The sequence below is a fragment of the Accipiter gentilis genome, unplaced genomic scaffold (genome assembly GCF_929443795.1).
Source record: "Accipiter gentilis unplaced genomic scaffold, bAccGen1.1, whole genome shotgun sequence".
In the NCBI taxonomy this organism is placed as follows: domain Eukaryota; kingdom Metazoa; phylum Chordata; class Aves; order Accipitriformes; family Accipitridae; genus Astur; species Astur gentilis.
This window is the reverse complement of record NW_026060961.1, coordinates 1-14,688: the sequence shown is the minus strand read 5'-3', so window position 1 is coordinate 14,688 and position 14,688 is coordinate 1. Positions and strand designations below refer to the sequence as shown.

The 14,688-nt window shown below is 64.9% G+C and overlaps 1 protein-coding gene and 2 long non-coding RNA genes across 5 annotated transcripts; 2 read left to right on the top strand and 1 right to left on the bottom strand.

The window, feature by feature from the left end:
- The first annotated feature begins 87 nt into the window (after positions 1 to 87).
- LOC126037220 (uncharacterized) lies at positions 88 to 1,463 on the top strand. Its single transcript, XR_007505549.1, has 3 exons — positions 88 to 110; positions 161 to 310; positions 1,117 to 1,463. It is a non-coding gene; the product is annotated as an uncharacterized LOC126037220 (long non-coding RNA).
- A 252-nt stretch (positions 1,464 to 1,715) lies between these two features.
- Positions 1,716 to 14,214, top strand: MMP14 (matrix metallopeptidase 14). Its single transcript, XM_049797485.1, has 8 exons — positions 1,716 to 1,839; positions 1,964 to 2,271; positions 4,010 to 4,171; positions 4,278 to 4,435; positions 5,657 to 5,795; positions 7,487 to 7,637; positions 10,385 to 10,500; positions 13,048 to 14,214. Exons 1-8 carry the CDS (start codon positions 1,721 to 1,723, stop codon positions 13,398 to 13,400), a joined length of 1,506 nt encoding a protein of 501 aa, XP_049653442.1. The 5' UTR covers positions 1,716 to 1,720; the 3' UTR covers positions 13,401 to 14,214.
- On the bottom strand, positions 7,793 to 8,369 carry LOC126037222 (uncharacterized). Of its 3 annotated transcripts, none has more exons than XR_007505551.1 (3): positions 8,264 to 8,369; positions 8,065 to 8,142; positions 7,793 to 7,886 (listed from the first exon to the last, which is right to left on the bottom strand). It is a non-coding gene; the product is annotated as an uncharacterized LOC126037222 (long non-coding RNA). The 3 variants fall into 3 exon arrangements; XR_007505552.1 differs by lacking the exon at positions 7,793 to 7,886 and adding an exon at positions 7,921 to 8,014 and having other exon boundaries at positions 8,055 to 8,142; XR_007505550.1 differs by lacking the exon at positions 7,793 to 7,886 and adding an exon at positions 7,940 to 8,034.
- Positions 14,215 to 14,688: the final 474 nt, after the last annotated feature.

The following is a 14,688-nucleotide window of genomic DNA, read 5'->3' as shown; positions in this document are numbered from 1 at the left end:
TGGGTTGTAGGTCCTCCAGTTGCCGTTGATGACGGCAGTTGGGTCGTGGTTGGGTCGTAGGTCCTCCAGTTGCCGTTGATGACGGCAGTTGGGTCGTAGTTGGGTTGTAGGTCCTCCAGTTGCCGTTGATGATGGCAGTTGGGTCGTAGTTGGGTCGTAGGTCCTCCAGTTGCCGTTGATGATGGCAGTTGGGTCGTAGTTGGGTTGTAGGTCCTCCAGTTGCCGTTGATGATGGCAGTTGGGTCGTAGTTGGGTTGTAGGTCCTCCAGTTGCCGTTGATGATGGCAGTTGGGTCGTAGTTGGGTCGTAGGTCCTCCAGTTGCCGTTGATGATGGCAGTTGGGTCATAGTTGGGTTGTAGGTCCTCCAGTTGCCGTTGATGATGGCAGTTGGGTCGTAGTTGGGTTGTAGGTCCTCCAGTTGCCGTTGATGATGGCAGTTGGGTCGTAGTTGGGTCGTAGGTCCTCCAGTTGCCATCGATGATGGCAGTTGGGTCGTAGGTCCTCCATCTGCTGTCAATGGCAGTTGGGTCATATGTCCTCCAGCCGTCGTCGATGATGGCAGTTGGGTCATGGTCCTCCAGTCACCATTGATGATGGCAGTTGGGTCATAGTTGGGTCGTAGGTCCTCCAGTCGCCATCGATGAGGGCCGTTGGGTTGTAGGTCCTCCAGTCACCATCGATGATGGCCGTTGGGTTGTAGGTCCTCCAGTCACCATCGATGAGGGCCATTGGGTCGTAGGTCCTCCAGTCACCATCGATGAGGGCCGTTGGGTTGTAGGTCCTCCAGCCACCATCGATGATGGCCGTTGGGTTGTAGGTCCTCCAGTCACCATCGATGATGGCCGTTGGGTTGTAGGTCCTCCATCCGCTGTCAATGGCAGTTGGGTCATGGTCCTCCAGCCATTGTCAATGATGGCAGTTGGGTCATAGTTGGGTCGTAGGTCCTCCAGTCACCATCGATGATGGCAGTTGGGTCACAGTTGGGTCATAGGTCCTCCATCCACTGTCGATGGCAGTTGGGTCATGGTCCTCCAGTTGCCGTCGATGATGGCAGTTGGGTCATAGTTGGGTCATAGGTCCTCCAGCTGTCACTGATGATGGCAGTTGGGTCGTAGGTCCTCCAGTCGCCGTCCATGATGGCAGTTGGGTCGTAGTTGGGTCGTAGGTCCTCCAGCCATCGTCAATGATGGCAGTTGGCTTGTAGGTCCTCCAGCTGTCATCAATGATGGCAGCTGGGTCATAGGTCCTCCAGCCGCAACCGATGATGGCAGTTGGGTTGTAGGTCCTCCAGTCACCATCGATGATGGCAGTTGGGTTGTAGGTCCTCCAGTCACCGTTGATGACGGCAGCTGGGTCGTAGTTGGGTCATAGCTCCTCCAGCCGCCATCAATGATGGCAGTTGGGTCGTAGGTCCTCCAGTCGCCGTTGATGACGGCAGTTGGGTCGTAGTTGGGTCATAGCTCCTCCAGCCGTCGTCAATGATGGCAGTTGGGTCGTAGGTCCTCCAGCCGCCATCGATGATGGCCGTTGGGTTGTAGGTCCTCCAGCCATCATCAACGGCAGTCGGGCCGTAGGTCCTCCAGCCGCCGTTAGCAAGAGCTCGTTGGCGCGTAGGTCCTCCGACCGCCGCCAAGGCCCTTCGAGGGGGGGGACACCCCCCCCCTTTTTGAGGTCTTCCGACCCTGACGTACACCTCTCCCCCGCCAATCCCACAGGGCCATGCGTCGCCCCCGCTGCGGCGTCCCTGACAAATTCGGGGCGGAAATCAAGGCCAACGTGCGGCGCCGGCGCTACGCCATCCAGGGCATGAAGTGGGAACACCAAGAGATCACCTTCTGGTAAGGACGCGGTGGACGCGGGTGGGTGGGGGGACACCAGGAGAACATCCTTCGGGGGAGACCGCGGCGGCGGCGGCCCTGACGGCTCTGCGGGGACGGGGGGGGCGGGTTTCTTCTCCTCCAGCATCCAGAACTACACCCCCAAGGTGGGGGAGGCTGGGACGTTCGGGGCCATCCGTCGGGCTTTCAGCGTTTGGGCGGCCGCCACCCCGTTGCGATTCCGGGAGGTGCCCTACGGGGACGTGCGGCAGGGCCGGGCACCCCAGGCGGACATCATGATCTTCTTCGCCGAGGGCTTCCACGGGGACAGCACCCCATTCGACGGGGAAGGTGGTTTCCTAGCCCACGCCTACTTCCCCGGGCCCCACATCGGTGGAGACACCCACTTCGATGGCGCTGAGCCCTGGACCGCCCGCAACGATGACCTCAGTGGTGAGCTGGGGCGGGGCGGGGGGGGGAGCGCGAGGGGTGGCCTCGACCCGAACGGGGATCGTCCTCGGAGCAGACGGGGCGAGCTGGAGGTGGCCTTGGCCAGGTCACGGGCCAAGTCTTGACCGGTCGGGGAGGCGCGGATGTTCTCGTCCCAGTTTAGGGTCCTTCGTGGCTCCGTGAGGTCCAAGGAGGTGTCCCTGTCCCAGTATGGGGTCTTCTGTGACCCAACGGTGGCCATGGGGGTGTCCTCGCCCCAAATTTAGGGTCCTTCTTGGCTCCGTGAGGTCCGAGGAGGTGTCTGCGTCCCAGTATAGGGTCTTCTGTGACCCAGTGAAGGCCACGGGGGTGTCTTCATCCCAGTAGAGGGTCTTCTGTGACCCAGTGAGGGCCATGGGGGTGTCTTTGTCCCAGTATAGGGTCTTCCGTGACCCAGCGATGGCCATCAGGGTGTCCTCGCCCCAAATTTAGGGTCCTTCTTGGCTCCGTGAGGTCCAAGGAGGTGTCCCTGTCCCAGTATGGGGTCTTCCGTGACCCAGCGATGGCCATTGAGGTGTCCTTGTCCCAGTATAGGGTCTTCTGTGACCCAGTGAGGGCCATGGGGGTGTCTTCATCCCAGTATGGGGTCTTCCATGACCCAACTGTGGCCATGGGGGTGTCCTCATCCCAGTTTAGGGTCCTTCTTGGCTCCGTGAGGTCCAAGGAGGTGTCCCTGTCCCAGTATAGGGTCTTCCGTGACCCAGCGATGGCCATGGGGGTGTCTTCATCCCAGTATGGGGTCTTCCATGACCCAACTGTGGCCATGGGGGTGTCCTCGTCCCCATATAGGGTCTTCCGTGACCCAGCGATGGCCATTGGGGTGTCTTCGTCCCAGTATAGGGTCTTCCGTGACCCAGCGATGGCCATCAGGGTGTCCTCGCTCCAAATTTAGGGTCCTTCTTGGCTCCGTGAGGTCCAAGGAGGTGTCCCTGTCCCAGTATGGGGTCTTCCGTGACCCAACGGTGGCCATGACGGTGTCCTCGTCCCAGTATAGGGTCTTCCATGACCCAACGGTGGCCATGACGGTGTCCTCGCCCCAAATTTAGGGTCCTTCTTGGCTCCGTGAGGTCCAAGGAGGTGTCCGCGTCCCAGTATAGGGTCTTCTGTGACCCAGTGAAGCTCACGGGGGTGTCTTCGTCCCAGTATAGGGTCTTCCGTGACCCAACTGTGGCCATGGGGGTGTCCTCGTCCCCATATAGGGTCTTCCGTGACCCAGCGATGGCCATTGGGGTGTCCCTGTCCCAGTATAGGGTCTTCCGTGACCCAACGGTGGCCATGGGGGTGTCCTCATCCCAATTTAGGGTCCTTCTTGGCTCCATGAGGTCCAAGGAGGTGTCCTCGTCCCAGTATAGGGTCTTCCGTGACCCAGCGATGGCCATCAGGGTGTCCTCGCCCCAAATTTAGGGTCCTCCTTGGCTCCGTGACCTCCAGGGATTTGTCCTCGTCCCAGTTTGGCCCCTACTGGGCCCAGTACGGGCCATTGACATCCCCTCCACCCACTTTAGGCCCCCCCCCGTCCCAGTAAGACCCGGAGGGGTGTCCTCGACCCAATTTAGAGCCATCTTTGTCCCAGTCGCGATCGTCTTGGGGATAACCACCTTCTCCTCCTTCCCATCATGCCCATCCTCACCCCAACCCCCCCCGACCCTCCTCGTTGACCCCCCCCCCTCCCACCCCAAACCCTTTTCTCCCCCCTCCCCAGGGAACGACCTCTTCTTGGTGGCCGTGCACGAGCTGGGCCACGCGCTGGGGCTGGAGCACTCCAGCGACCCGTCGGCCATCATGGCCCCCTTCTACCAATGGATGGACACCGAAGCCTTCGTCCTCCCCGACGATGACCGCCGCGGCATCCAGCAGCTCTACGGTTTGGCCCTCCCCCTCCCCAAATCCTCCCCGCACGCCCCCCAACCCCGCGTCGTTGTCGTCGTCCCCCCCCCCCAGCCGCCCCGGTGCTGACGGTGTCCCCACAGGGACAGGGACAGGTCCCAGTTGGCCGCCCGCCGGACCCCGGACCACCCCCCGTCCTCGAAGCCCCGACCGGCCCCCCGGCCCCCCCTACGGTCCCCGAATCTGCGACGGGAACTTTGACACCATCGCCATGCTGCGCGGCGAGATGTTCGTCTTCAAGGTGGGGCGCGGGGATGGGGACGGGGGGACGTGGGGATGGAGGTGGGGACGTGGGGATGGAGGTGGGGATGTGGGGGTGGAGGTGGGGACGTGGGGATGGAAGTGGGGACATGGGGATGGGGACGTGGGGCCAGGGACGTGGGGACGTGGGGATGGGGACGTGGGGCTGGAGATGGGGACATGAGGCTGGAGATAGGGACATGGGGATGGGGACGTGGGGATGGAGGTGGGGACGTGGGGGTGGGGACGTGGGGTTGGAAACATGAGGATGGAGGTGGGGACGTGGGGACGGGGACATGGGGATGGGGATGTGAGGATGGAGGTGGGAACGTGGGGATGGGGACGTGGGGGTGGAGATGGGGACATGAGGCTGGAGATAGGGACATGGGGATGGGGATGTGAGGATGGAGGTGGGAATGTGGGGATGGACGTGGGGATGTGGGGATGGGGATGTGGGGACAGATGTGGGGATGGAGATGGGGACACAAGGATGGGGACGTGGGGCCAGAGATAGGGACGTGGGGATGGGGACGTGGGGATGGAAACGTGAGGATGGAGGTGGGGACACAAGGATGGGGACACAGGGCTGGAGATGGGGACATGAAGGTGGAGGTGAGGACATGGGGCTGGAGGTGGGGACGTGGGGCTGGAGATGGGGATATGAAGGTGGGGATGGGGAGATGGGATGGAGATGGGGATGTGGGGACAGAGACGTGGAGACGGGGACGTGAGGATGGAGATGGGAATGTGGGGATGGACGTGGGGACAGGGACGTGAGGATGGAGGTGGGAATGTGGGGATGGATGTGGGGACAGGGACGTGAGGATGGAGGTGGGAATGTGGGGATGGATGTGGGGACAGGGACGTGAGGATGGAGGTGGGAATGTGGGGATGGACGTGGGGACAGGGACGTGAGGATGGAGGTGGGGACTTGGGCCTGGGGACGTGGGGCTGGAGATGGGGACATGAAGGTAGGGATGGGGACGTGGGGCTGGGGACGTGGGGACGGGGACGTGAGGACGGAGGTGGGGCAATAAGGACGGGGACGAGGACGGAGGCACGGCAAGGTGGGGATGGGGTCACGGGGACGGAGGTGGGGACGGAGGCAGGGGAAGGTGGGGGCTCGGGCCGTTGGCGGAGACGTCGCGGCGGCGGCCGCCCCCGCCGTGGCGGGAGAGGAGGCGGCGGCGGCGGCGAGGTGACGCGGGCGTCTCCGGGGCAGGAGCGGTGGTTCTGGCGCGTGCGGGACCGTCGGGTGATGGACGGGTACCCGCTGCCCATCGGGCACTTCTGGGTGGGGCTGCCCGCCAACATCAACACCGCCTACGAGAGGAAGGACGGCAAGTTCGTCTTCTTCAAAGGTACGGGGCGGCGAGGGGACACGGGCGTGCGGGCGCGGGACGGGGGACACGGGGAGATGGCGGTGGGGACACGGGGACGGAGGTGGGGACATGGGGGTGGGGACACGGGGACGGAGATGGGGACACAAGGATGGGGACACGGGGCTGGAGGTGGGGACACGGGATGGGGTCGTGGGGCTGGAGATGGGGACATGGAGACGGAGATGGGGACACGGGGATAGGGACATGAAGGTGGGATGGGGACGGAGATGGGGACATGAAGGTGGGGATGGGGACATGGGATGGAGGTGGGGACATGGGGATACGGGGGTGGAGATGGGGACACAAGGATGGGGACATGGGGACGGAGATGGGGACGGACGGAGGTGGGAACACAAGGATGGGGACATGGGGATGGAGATGGGGACACGGGGGTGGGGATGGGGACACGGGATGGGGACATGAAGGTGGAGATGGGGACGGAGGTGGGAATGCAAGGATGGGGACACGGGGCTGGAGATGGGGACATGAAGGTGGGATGGGGACAGAGATGGGGACATGAAGGTGGGGATGGGGACATGGGATGGAGGTGGGGACATGGGGATACGGGGGTGGAGATGGGGACACAAGGATGGGGACATGGGGGTGGGGACACAGGGAAGGAGATGGGGACGGAGGTGGGAACGCAAGGATGGGGACATGGGGGTGGAGGTGGGGACACGGGATGGGGACATGAAGGTGGAGATGGGGCTGGAGGTGGGGATGGGGACATGGGATGGGGACACAAGGATGGGGTCGTGGGGATGGGGATGGGGACACGGGATGGGGACGTGGGGCAGGAGATGTGGACACGGGATGGGGACATGAAGGTGGAGATGGGGACGGAGGTGGGAATGCAAGGATGGGGACATGGGGACAGAGATGGGGACATGAAGGTGGGGATGGGGACATGGGATGGAGATGGGGACACAAGGATGGGGACACAGGGATGGGGACTGGAGGTGGGATGGGGACGGAGGTGGGAACACAAGGATGGGGACATGGGATGGGGACATGGGAATGGAGATGGGGACATGGGATGGGGACACGGGATGGGGCCATGAAGGTGGGATGTGGACATGGGATGGAGTTGGGGACACGGGAATATGGGTCTGGAGATGGGGCCACGGGATGGGGCCATGAAGGTGGGATGGGGACGGAGGTGGGAACGCAAGGATGGGGCCACGGGATGGGGACATGGGAATGGAGATGGGGACACGGGATGGAGATGGGGACACGGGGATACAGGGGTGGAGATGGGGCCACGGGATGGGGCCATGAAGGTGGGATGTGGACATGGGATGGAGTTGGGGACACGGGAATATGGGTCTGGAGATGGGGCCACGGGATGGGGCCATGAAGGTGGGATGTGGACATGGGATGGAGTTGGGGACACGGGAATATGGGTCTGGAGATGGGGCCACGGGATGGGGCCATGAAGGTGGAGATGGGGACGGAGGTGGGAACGCAAGGATGGGGCCACGGGATGGGGCCACGGGAATGGACGGGATGGGGCCACGGGATGGGGCCGTGAAGGTGGGACGTGGACACGGGACGGCGACAAGGACGCAGGGCTGGAGCCGGGGACGGGGGCGGGCGAGCCGTGAGCCGGGACGCGTGTCCCCCCGCCCCGCGGCGGGACGCGGCGGTGACGGCGTTCCCCGCCGGCGCAGGGGACAAGCACTGGGTGTTCGACGAGGCGGTGCTGGAGCCGGGATACCCCCGGGCGCTGCGGGACCTGGGCCGGGGGGTCCCCACCGACCGGCTGGACGCGGCTCTGCTCTGGCTGCCCAGCGGCAAGACCTACTTCTTCCGCGGAAACAAGTGGGTGGCGCGGCCGGCTCCTCCGGGAGCCTCCGGGGACCTTCTCGGCACCCCGGCACCTCTCCCACCTCTCCGGCACCTCCGGGAACCTCCCGGGAGCTTTGGGGACCTTCTGGGACCTCTCGGGACTTTTGGGGACCTTCTGGGATCTTCTTGTCACCTCCGGCGCCTCTCCCACCTCTCTGGAACCTCCTGGCACCTCCGGGAACCTCCCGGGAGCTTTGGGGACCTTCTGGGACCTCTTGGGATCTCTCGGGACCTCTTGGGAATTTTTGGGACCTTCTGGGACTTTTTGGGACCTCCTTGTCACCCCTGTCACCTCTCTCCTCTCTGGCACCTCCTGGCACCTCCGGGAACCTCCCGGGAGCTTTGGGAACCTTCTGGGACCTCTTGGGATCTCTCAGGAGCTCCTGGGACTTTTTGGGACCTTCTGGGACTTTTTGGGACCTTCTTGTCACCCCTGGCACCTCTCTTCTCCCTGGCACCTCCTGGCACCTCCAGGAACCTTCTGGGATCTTTGGGAACCTTCTGGGACCTCCTGGGATCTCTTGGGACTTTTGGGGACCTTCTTGTTACCTCTGTCGCCTCCCTGGCACCTCCGGGCACCTCTTGGCACATCCAGGAACCTCCTGGGATCTTCTGGGAGCTTTGGGGACCTTCTGGGACCTCTTGGGATCTCCGGGGAATTTTGGGGACTTTTTGGGACCTTCTTGTCACCTCTGTCACCTCCTCTCACCTCTCTGGAACCTCCTGGCACCTCTTGGCACATCCGGGAACCTTCTGGGACCTCTTGGGATCTCTTGGGACCTCCTGGGACTTTGTTGGGACCTTCTGGGATTTTTCTGGGACCTCTCGGACCTCTCCTCCCCTCTCTGTCCCCTGCTGGCACCTCGCGGGACTTTCTGAGACCTTTGGGGACCTTCTGGGATCTTCTTGTCACCTCTGTCACCTCCCGCCATCTTCTGGGACCTCCTGGCACCTTCTTGTCACCTCCCTGTCCCTGTCCCTGTCCTCATCCCCATCCCCTCCCCCCAACCCTGTCCCCACGGCGACGTCCTCATCCCTGTGTCCGTGGTGACGTCCCTGTGCCCACCGTGGCGTCCCGATGCCCCTGGGGACATCTCCATCCCCGTGATGGTGTCCCCGTGACCTTGACGGTGTCCCCACGCCCATGACGGTGTCCCCGTTGCCATCCCCGTGCCCACAACGACGTCCCCGTGCCCACAATGACGTCCCCGTGCCCAAAACGATGTCCCCGTGCCCACGATGTTGTCCCCATTGCCATCCCCATGCCCACAACGATGTCCCCATGCCCACGACCGTGTCCCCTTGCCCACAACGATGTCCCCATGACCTTGATGGTGTCCCCACTGCCATCTCCGTACCCACAATGATGTCCCCATGCCCGTGACGGTGTCCCCATGCCCACGACAATGTCCCCATGTTTTTGATGGTGTCCCCATTGCCATCCCCATACCCACAATGACGTCCCCATGCCCAAAACGATGTCCCCATGCCCATGACGGTGTCCCCACATCCTTGATGGTGTCCCCATTGCCATCGCCATGCCCACAATGACGTCCCCATGCCCACGATGGTGTCCCCACTGCCATCTCCGTACCCACAATGACGTCCCCATGCCCACAACGATGTCCCCATGACCTTGATGGTGTCCCCACTGCCATTGCCATGCCCATGACGATGTCCCCATGCCCACAACGATGTCCCCATGCCCACGATGGTGTCCCCATTGCCATCTCCGTACCCACAATGACGTCCCCATGCCCGTGACAGTGTCCCCATGCCCACGATGGTGTCCCCATTACCATCCCCATGCCCACAATGACATCCCCGTGCCCACAACGATGTCCCCATGCCCATGACGGTGTCCCCATGCCCACGATGGTGTCCCCATTGCCATCCCCCTACCCACGATGACGTCCCCATGCCCATGATGGTGTCCCCATGCCCACAACAACATTCTCATGCCCAAAACAATGTCCCCATGCCCACGGTGGTGTCCCCATTGCCATCCCCGTACCCATGACGATGTCCCCATGCCCACGGTGGTGTCCCCATTGCCATCCCCGTACCCATGACGATGTCCCCATGCCCACGGTGGTGTCCCCATTGCCATCCCCGTACCCATGATGACGTCCCCATGCCCACAACGACGTCCCCATGCCCACGCCGGTGTCCCCACGTCCTTGCCGGTGTCCCCATTGCCATCCCTGTACCCACGATGATGTCCCCATGCCCATGACGATGTCCCCATGCCCACGGTGGTGTCCCCATTGCCATCCCCGTACCCACGATGACGTCCCCACGCCCACGATGACGTCCCCATGCCCACAACGACGTCCCCATGCCCATGATGACGTCCCCACACCCACGACGTCCCCATGCCCACGATGGTGTCCCCATTACCATCCCCATGCCCACAACGACATCCCCGTGCCCACAACGATGTCCCCATGCCCATGACGGTGTCCCCATGCCCACGGTGGTGTCCCCATTGCCATCCCCCTACCCACAATGACGTCCCCATGCCCACGACGATGTCCCCATGCCCACGCCGGTGTCCCCACGTCCTTGCCGGTGTCCCCATTGCCATCCCCCTACCCACGACGACGTCCCCACGCCCACGACGACGTCCCCACGCCCACGCCGGTGTCCCCATTGCCGTCCCCACGGCCATGGTGACGTGCCCCCGCCCGCGGTGACGTCCCCGTCCCCGTCCCCCGCAGGTACTACCGCTTCAACGAGGACAGCCGCGCGGTGGACCCCGACTACCCGAAAGGCATCGAGGTGTGGGGGGGGATCCCCGAGTCCCCCCGCGGCGCCTTCATGGGCCCCGATGACGGTGAGGGGGGGGCGGGGAGGGGGCGGGGGGGTCATCGGGGGGGGGGGGGGGGGGCGGGGACATTGGGGGGACGCTGGGGGGCGGGGGGCGGGGTCCTAACTGGTATCTCCCCCCGTCCCCGTGTCCCCCCTATCCCCCACCGTCCCCCCACCGTCCCCATCACCCCAACACCCCCCCATGTCCCCCCTGACGTCCCTGTCCCCCCCCGTGACCGATGTCCCCCCAATGTCCCCGATCTCCCCCACTGACCCAACATCCCCCAATGTCCCCCCGATGTCCCCAATGACCGATGTCCCCCCAAAATCCCCCAACGTCCCGTCACCCCGATGTCCCTCGTCACCCCAACGGCCCCCCAATGTCCTCCCTGATGTCCCCCATGACCGATGTCCCCCCAAAATCCCCCCAACGTCCCCCCCCACCCCGTCACCCCAATGTCCCTCGTCACCCCAATGTCCCCCCGATGTCCCCATCCCCCCAATGACCAATGTCCCCCAAAATCCCCCAGTGTCTCCCCACCCCATCGCCCCCACATCCCCCCGACATCCCTGTCCCCTCCATGACCGATGTCCCCCCAATGTCCCCCTGATGTCCCCATCCCCCCAACGACCGACGTCCCCCCCCAAATCACCCAACATCTCCCCCCACCCCGTCACCCCGATGTCCCTCGTCACCCCAATGTCCCCCTGATGTCCCCATGTCCCCCATGACTGATGTCCCCCAAAATCCCTGCCATGTCCCCCCCCACCCCATCGCCCCGATGTCCCTTGTCACCCCAACACCCCCCCATGTCCCCCTGACGTCCCTGTCCCCCCCCGTGACCGATGTCCCCCCAATGTCCCCAATCTCCCCCATTGACCCAACATCCCCCAATGTCCCCCCGATGTCCCCATGTCCCCAACGCCCAATGTCCCCCAAAATCCCCCAATGTCCCCCCCCCACCCCATCACCCCGATGTCCCTCGTCACCCCAACATCTCCCCAATGTCCCCCCGATGTCCCTGTCCCCCCAACGACCAATGTCCCCCCCAAAATCAACCCAACGTCCCCCCCCACCCCATCACCCCAATGTCCCTCGTCACCCCAATGTCCCCCTGATGTCCCCAACGCCCAATGTCCCCCAAAATCCCCCAACGTCCCCCCCACCCCATCAGCCCGATGTCCCTCGTCACCCCAATGTCCCCCAGATGTCCCCATGTCCCCAACGACCGATGTCCCCCCAAATCCCCCCAACGTCCCCCCCATCACCCCAATGTCCCTCGTCACCCCAACATCTCCCCAATGTCCCCCTGATGTCCCCGTCCCCCCAACGACCAATGTCCCCCCCAAAATCAGCCCAACATCCCCCCCCACCCCATCACCCCAATGTCCCTCGTCACCCCAACATCTCCCCAATGTCCCCCCGATGTCCCCGTCCCCCCAACGACCAATGTCCCCCCCAAAATCAACCCAACGTCCCCCCCCACCCCGTCACCCCAATGTCCCTCGTCCCCCCAATGTCCCCCCCGATGTCCCCATGTCCCCAACGACCAATGTCCCCCCAAATCCCCCCAACGTCCCCCCCATCACCCCGATGTCCCTCGTCACCCCAACATCTCCCCAATGTCCTCCCTGATGTCCCCCCCAAAATCCCCCAACATCCCCCCCCACCCCATCGCCCCGATGTCCCTTGTCACCCCAACGCCCCCCCACATCCCCCTGACGTCCCTGTCCCCCCCCATGACCGATGTCCCCCCAATGTCCCCGATCTCCCCCACTGACCCAACATCTCCCCAATGTCCCCCCGATGTCCCCGTCCCCCCAACGACCAATGTCCCCCCCAAAATCAACCCAACATCCCCCCCCACCCCATCACCCCAATGTCCCTCGTCACCCCAATGTCCCCCAGATGTCCCCATGTCCCCAATGACCGATGTCCCCCCAAAATCCCGCAACGTTCCCCCGCACCCCATCGCCCCGATGTCCCTCGTCACCCCAACATCTCCCCAATGTCCCCCCGATGTCCCCATCCCCCCAACGACCAATGTCCCCCCCAAAATCAACCCAACATCCCCCCCCACCCCATCACCCCAATGTCCCTCGTCACCCCAATGTCCCCCCGATGTCCCCATGTCCCCAATGACCGATGTCCCCCCAAAATCCCGCAACGTTCCCCCGCACCCCATCACCCCAATGTCCCTCGTCACCCCAACATCTCCCCAATGTCCCCCCGATGTCCCCGTCCCCCCAACGACCAATGTCCCCCCCAAAATCAACCCAACGTCCCCCCCCACCCCGTCACCCCAATGTCCCTCGTCCCCCCAATGTCCCCCCGATGTCCCCATGTCCCCAACGACCAATGTCCCCCCAAATCCCCCCAACGTCCCCCCCATCACCCCGATGTCCCTCGTCACCCCAACATCTCCCCAATGTCCTCCCTGATGTCCCCCATGACCGATGTCCCCCAAACTCCCAACGTCCCCCCACCCCGTCGCCCCGATGCCCCCAACGACCGACATCCCCCTCCCCCCACTGACCTCTGACCCCCCAAATGTCCCCCCCCCCCCTCCAGCTTTCACCTACTTCTACAAGGGGAACCGCTACTGGAAATTCGACAACCAGCAGCTGCGGGTGGTCCCGGGGTACCCCAAATCGGTGCTCCGGGATTGGCTGGGCTGCGGAGGGCGGGGCGCGGATGGCGACGGGGGTCCCGCCCCGCCCTCGCCGGCCCCGCCCCAGCCGGGGGACGGGGGGGACACCGAGGTCATCGTCATCGAGGTGGGGGCGGGGGCGGGGGCGGTGGCGGCGCCCCTGGCGCTGCTGGGGGCGGCTGGGGGGCTGGCGGCCCTCGCCCTCCTCTGCCGGCGCCGCGGGACCCCCAAGCGCCTCCTGCGCTGCCAGCGCTCCCTCCTGCCCCGCGTCTAGGCCCCGCCCGGCGGGACACGCCCCGCCACGCCCCGGCCCCACCCGCCCGCAACTTCCGCCTTCGCCCGCCCCCTCCGCCCCTCCTTTCGGGGGGATTCGGGGAAGGGGGGAGAGGCCAAGCGGAGATGGGGGGGGGGGTGTGGCCAGAGGGAGGGCACGCCCCCCCTCTCCAGGGCCACGCCCCTGGAGGCCACGCCCCCACCCCGGGGCCACGCCCCCCGCCCCCAGGGCGGGGCATCCGCCCCTCACAAGCTCAGCGGGGGGCTCCGGGCCTGGGGGAGGCGGGTGCTACCCCCGGAGGCCACGCCCCCCACCCCGCAGGCCACGCCCACACCCAGTGGGAAGCCCCCTCCCGCCAGGAGGGACGCACCCTCTGGGGACCCGCCCCCAGCTTGGGGGGCAGTGGTGGCCACGCCCCCCTCCGCTGTGGCCACGCCCTCTCCCCGACAGTCCCCTCCCCTCCTCCCTTCTGCGGCCTTTGGGAGGGGAGGGGCCTGTCCCCGCCCCCCTCTCCCCATGGCCCCGCCCCCTGCTCGGCGTGGGTGGGGCTCGGCCTGGCCACGCCCCCCCTCCTCCTCCTCCTCTTCATGGTGCTCTGGCGCGGGGCAAACGCCTCAGCCCCGCCCCCTCTCGGGGTGGGGGGGGGGAAGAGGGGGGGAGGGGCTCACGACCCTTGACCTGGCTGGGAAAGGTCAGGGGTCGGCCCCGCCCCCTTCCCCGTGCCCCTCCCCCCTACCGCAGGCCCGTGGGGGCGGGGGCCGATCCCCGTGAAAGGGGGGGCGGGGTCCATCCGTGGAGCGGAGGCCCCCCGATTGGCCGACGGCGGGGCGGGGTTGGGGCGGGGGCCCGCTTTGACGCAAAGAGGATGCCGGGGGTGGGGCGGGGCTATGCAAACGAGGGGGGGCGGGGCCCGGTGTACATACAAGGGGGGGTGTGGTCTCTCTTTTTTTTTTTTTTTTTTTTTTTTTTTTACCGATTTGGGGGGTTTTTTTTGGGGGGGTGGGGCCCGGGCGGGGCCCGATCCTCCGTCCTGCGGGCCGGGAGGGGGGGGAGGGGCGGCCCGGACGCCTGGGTCCCCCGGGGGGGGGAGGGGGTTAATAATTAATAATTAATTAATAATAATTAATAAAGGAACGCCGGAGGAGAGGGGGGCGGGGCCCTGGCGCCTGCTGGTTTGTACTGGGAGAGGGAAGGGGGGGCGGGGGGGGGTTACTGGGAGCACTGGGAGGGGACTGGGGGTTACTGGGAGGGGAAAAGGGGGTGACTGGGAGTACTGGGAGGGGACTGG

Bases quoted from the DNA above. Each gene is read 5' to 3' on its own strand.
- MMP14 (XM_049797485.1), top strand. From the start codon at position 1,721: ATGCGTCGCCCCCGCTGCGGCGTCCCTGACAAATTCGGGGCGGAAATC. The intron at 2,272-4,009 runs GTGAGCTGGGGC...CCCCCTCCCCAG, and splicing joins CCGCAACGATGACCTCAGTG to GGAACGACCTCTTCTTGGTG. The intron at 10,501-13,047 runs GTGAGGGGGGGG...CCCCCCCTCCAG, and splicing joins CTTCATGGGCCCCGATGACG to CTTTCACCTACTTCTACAAG.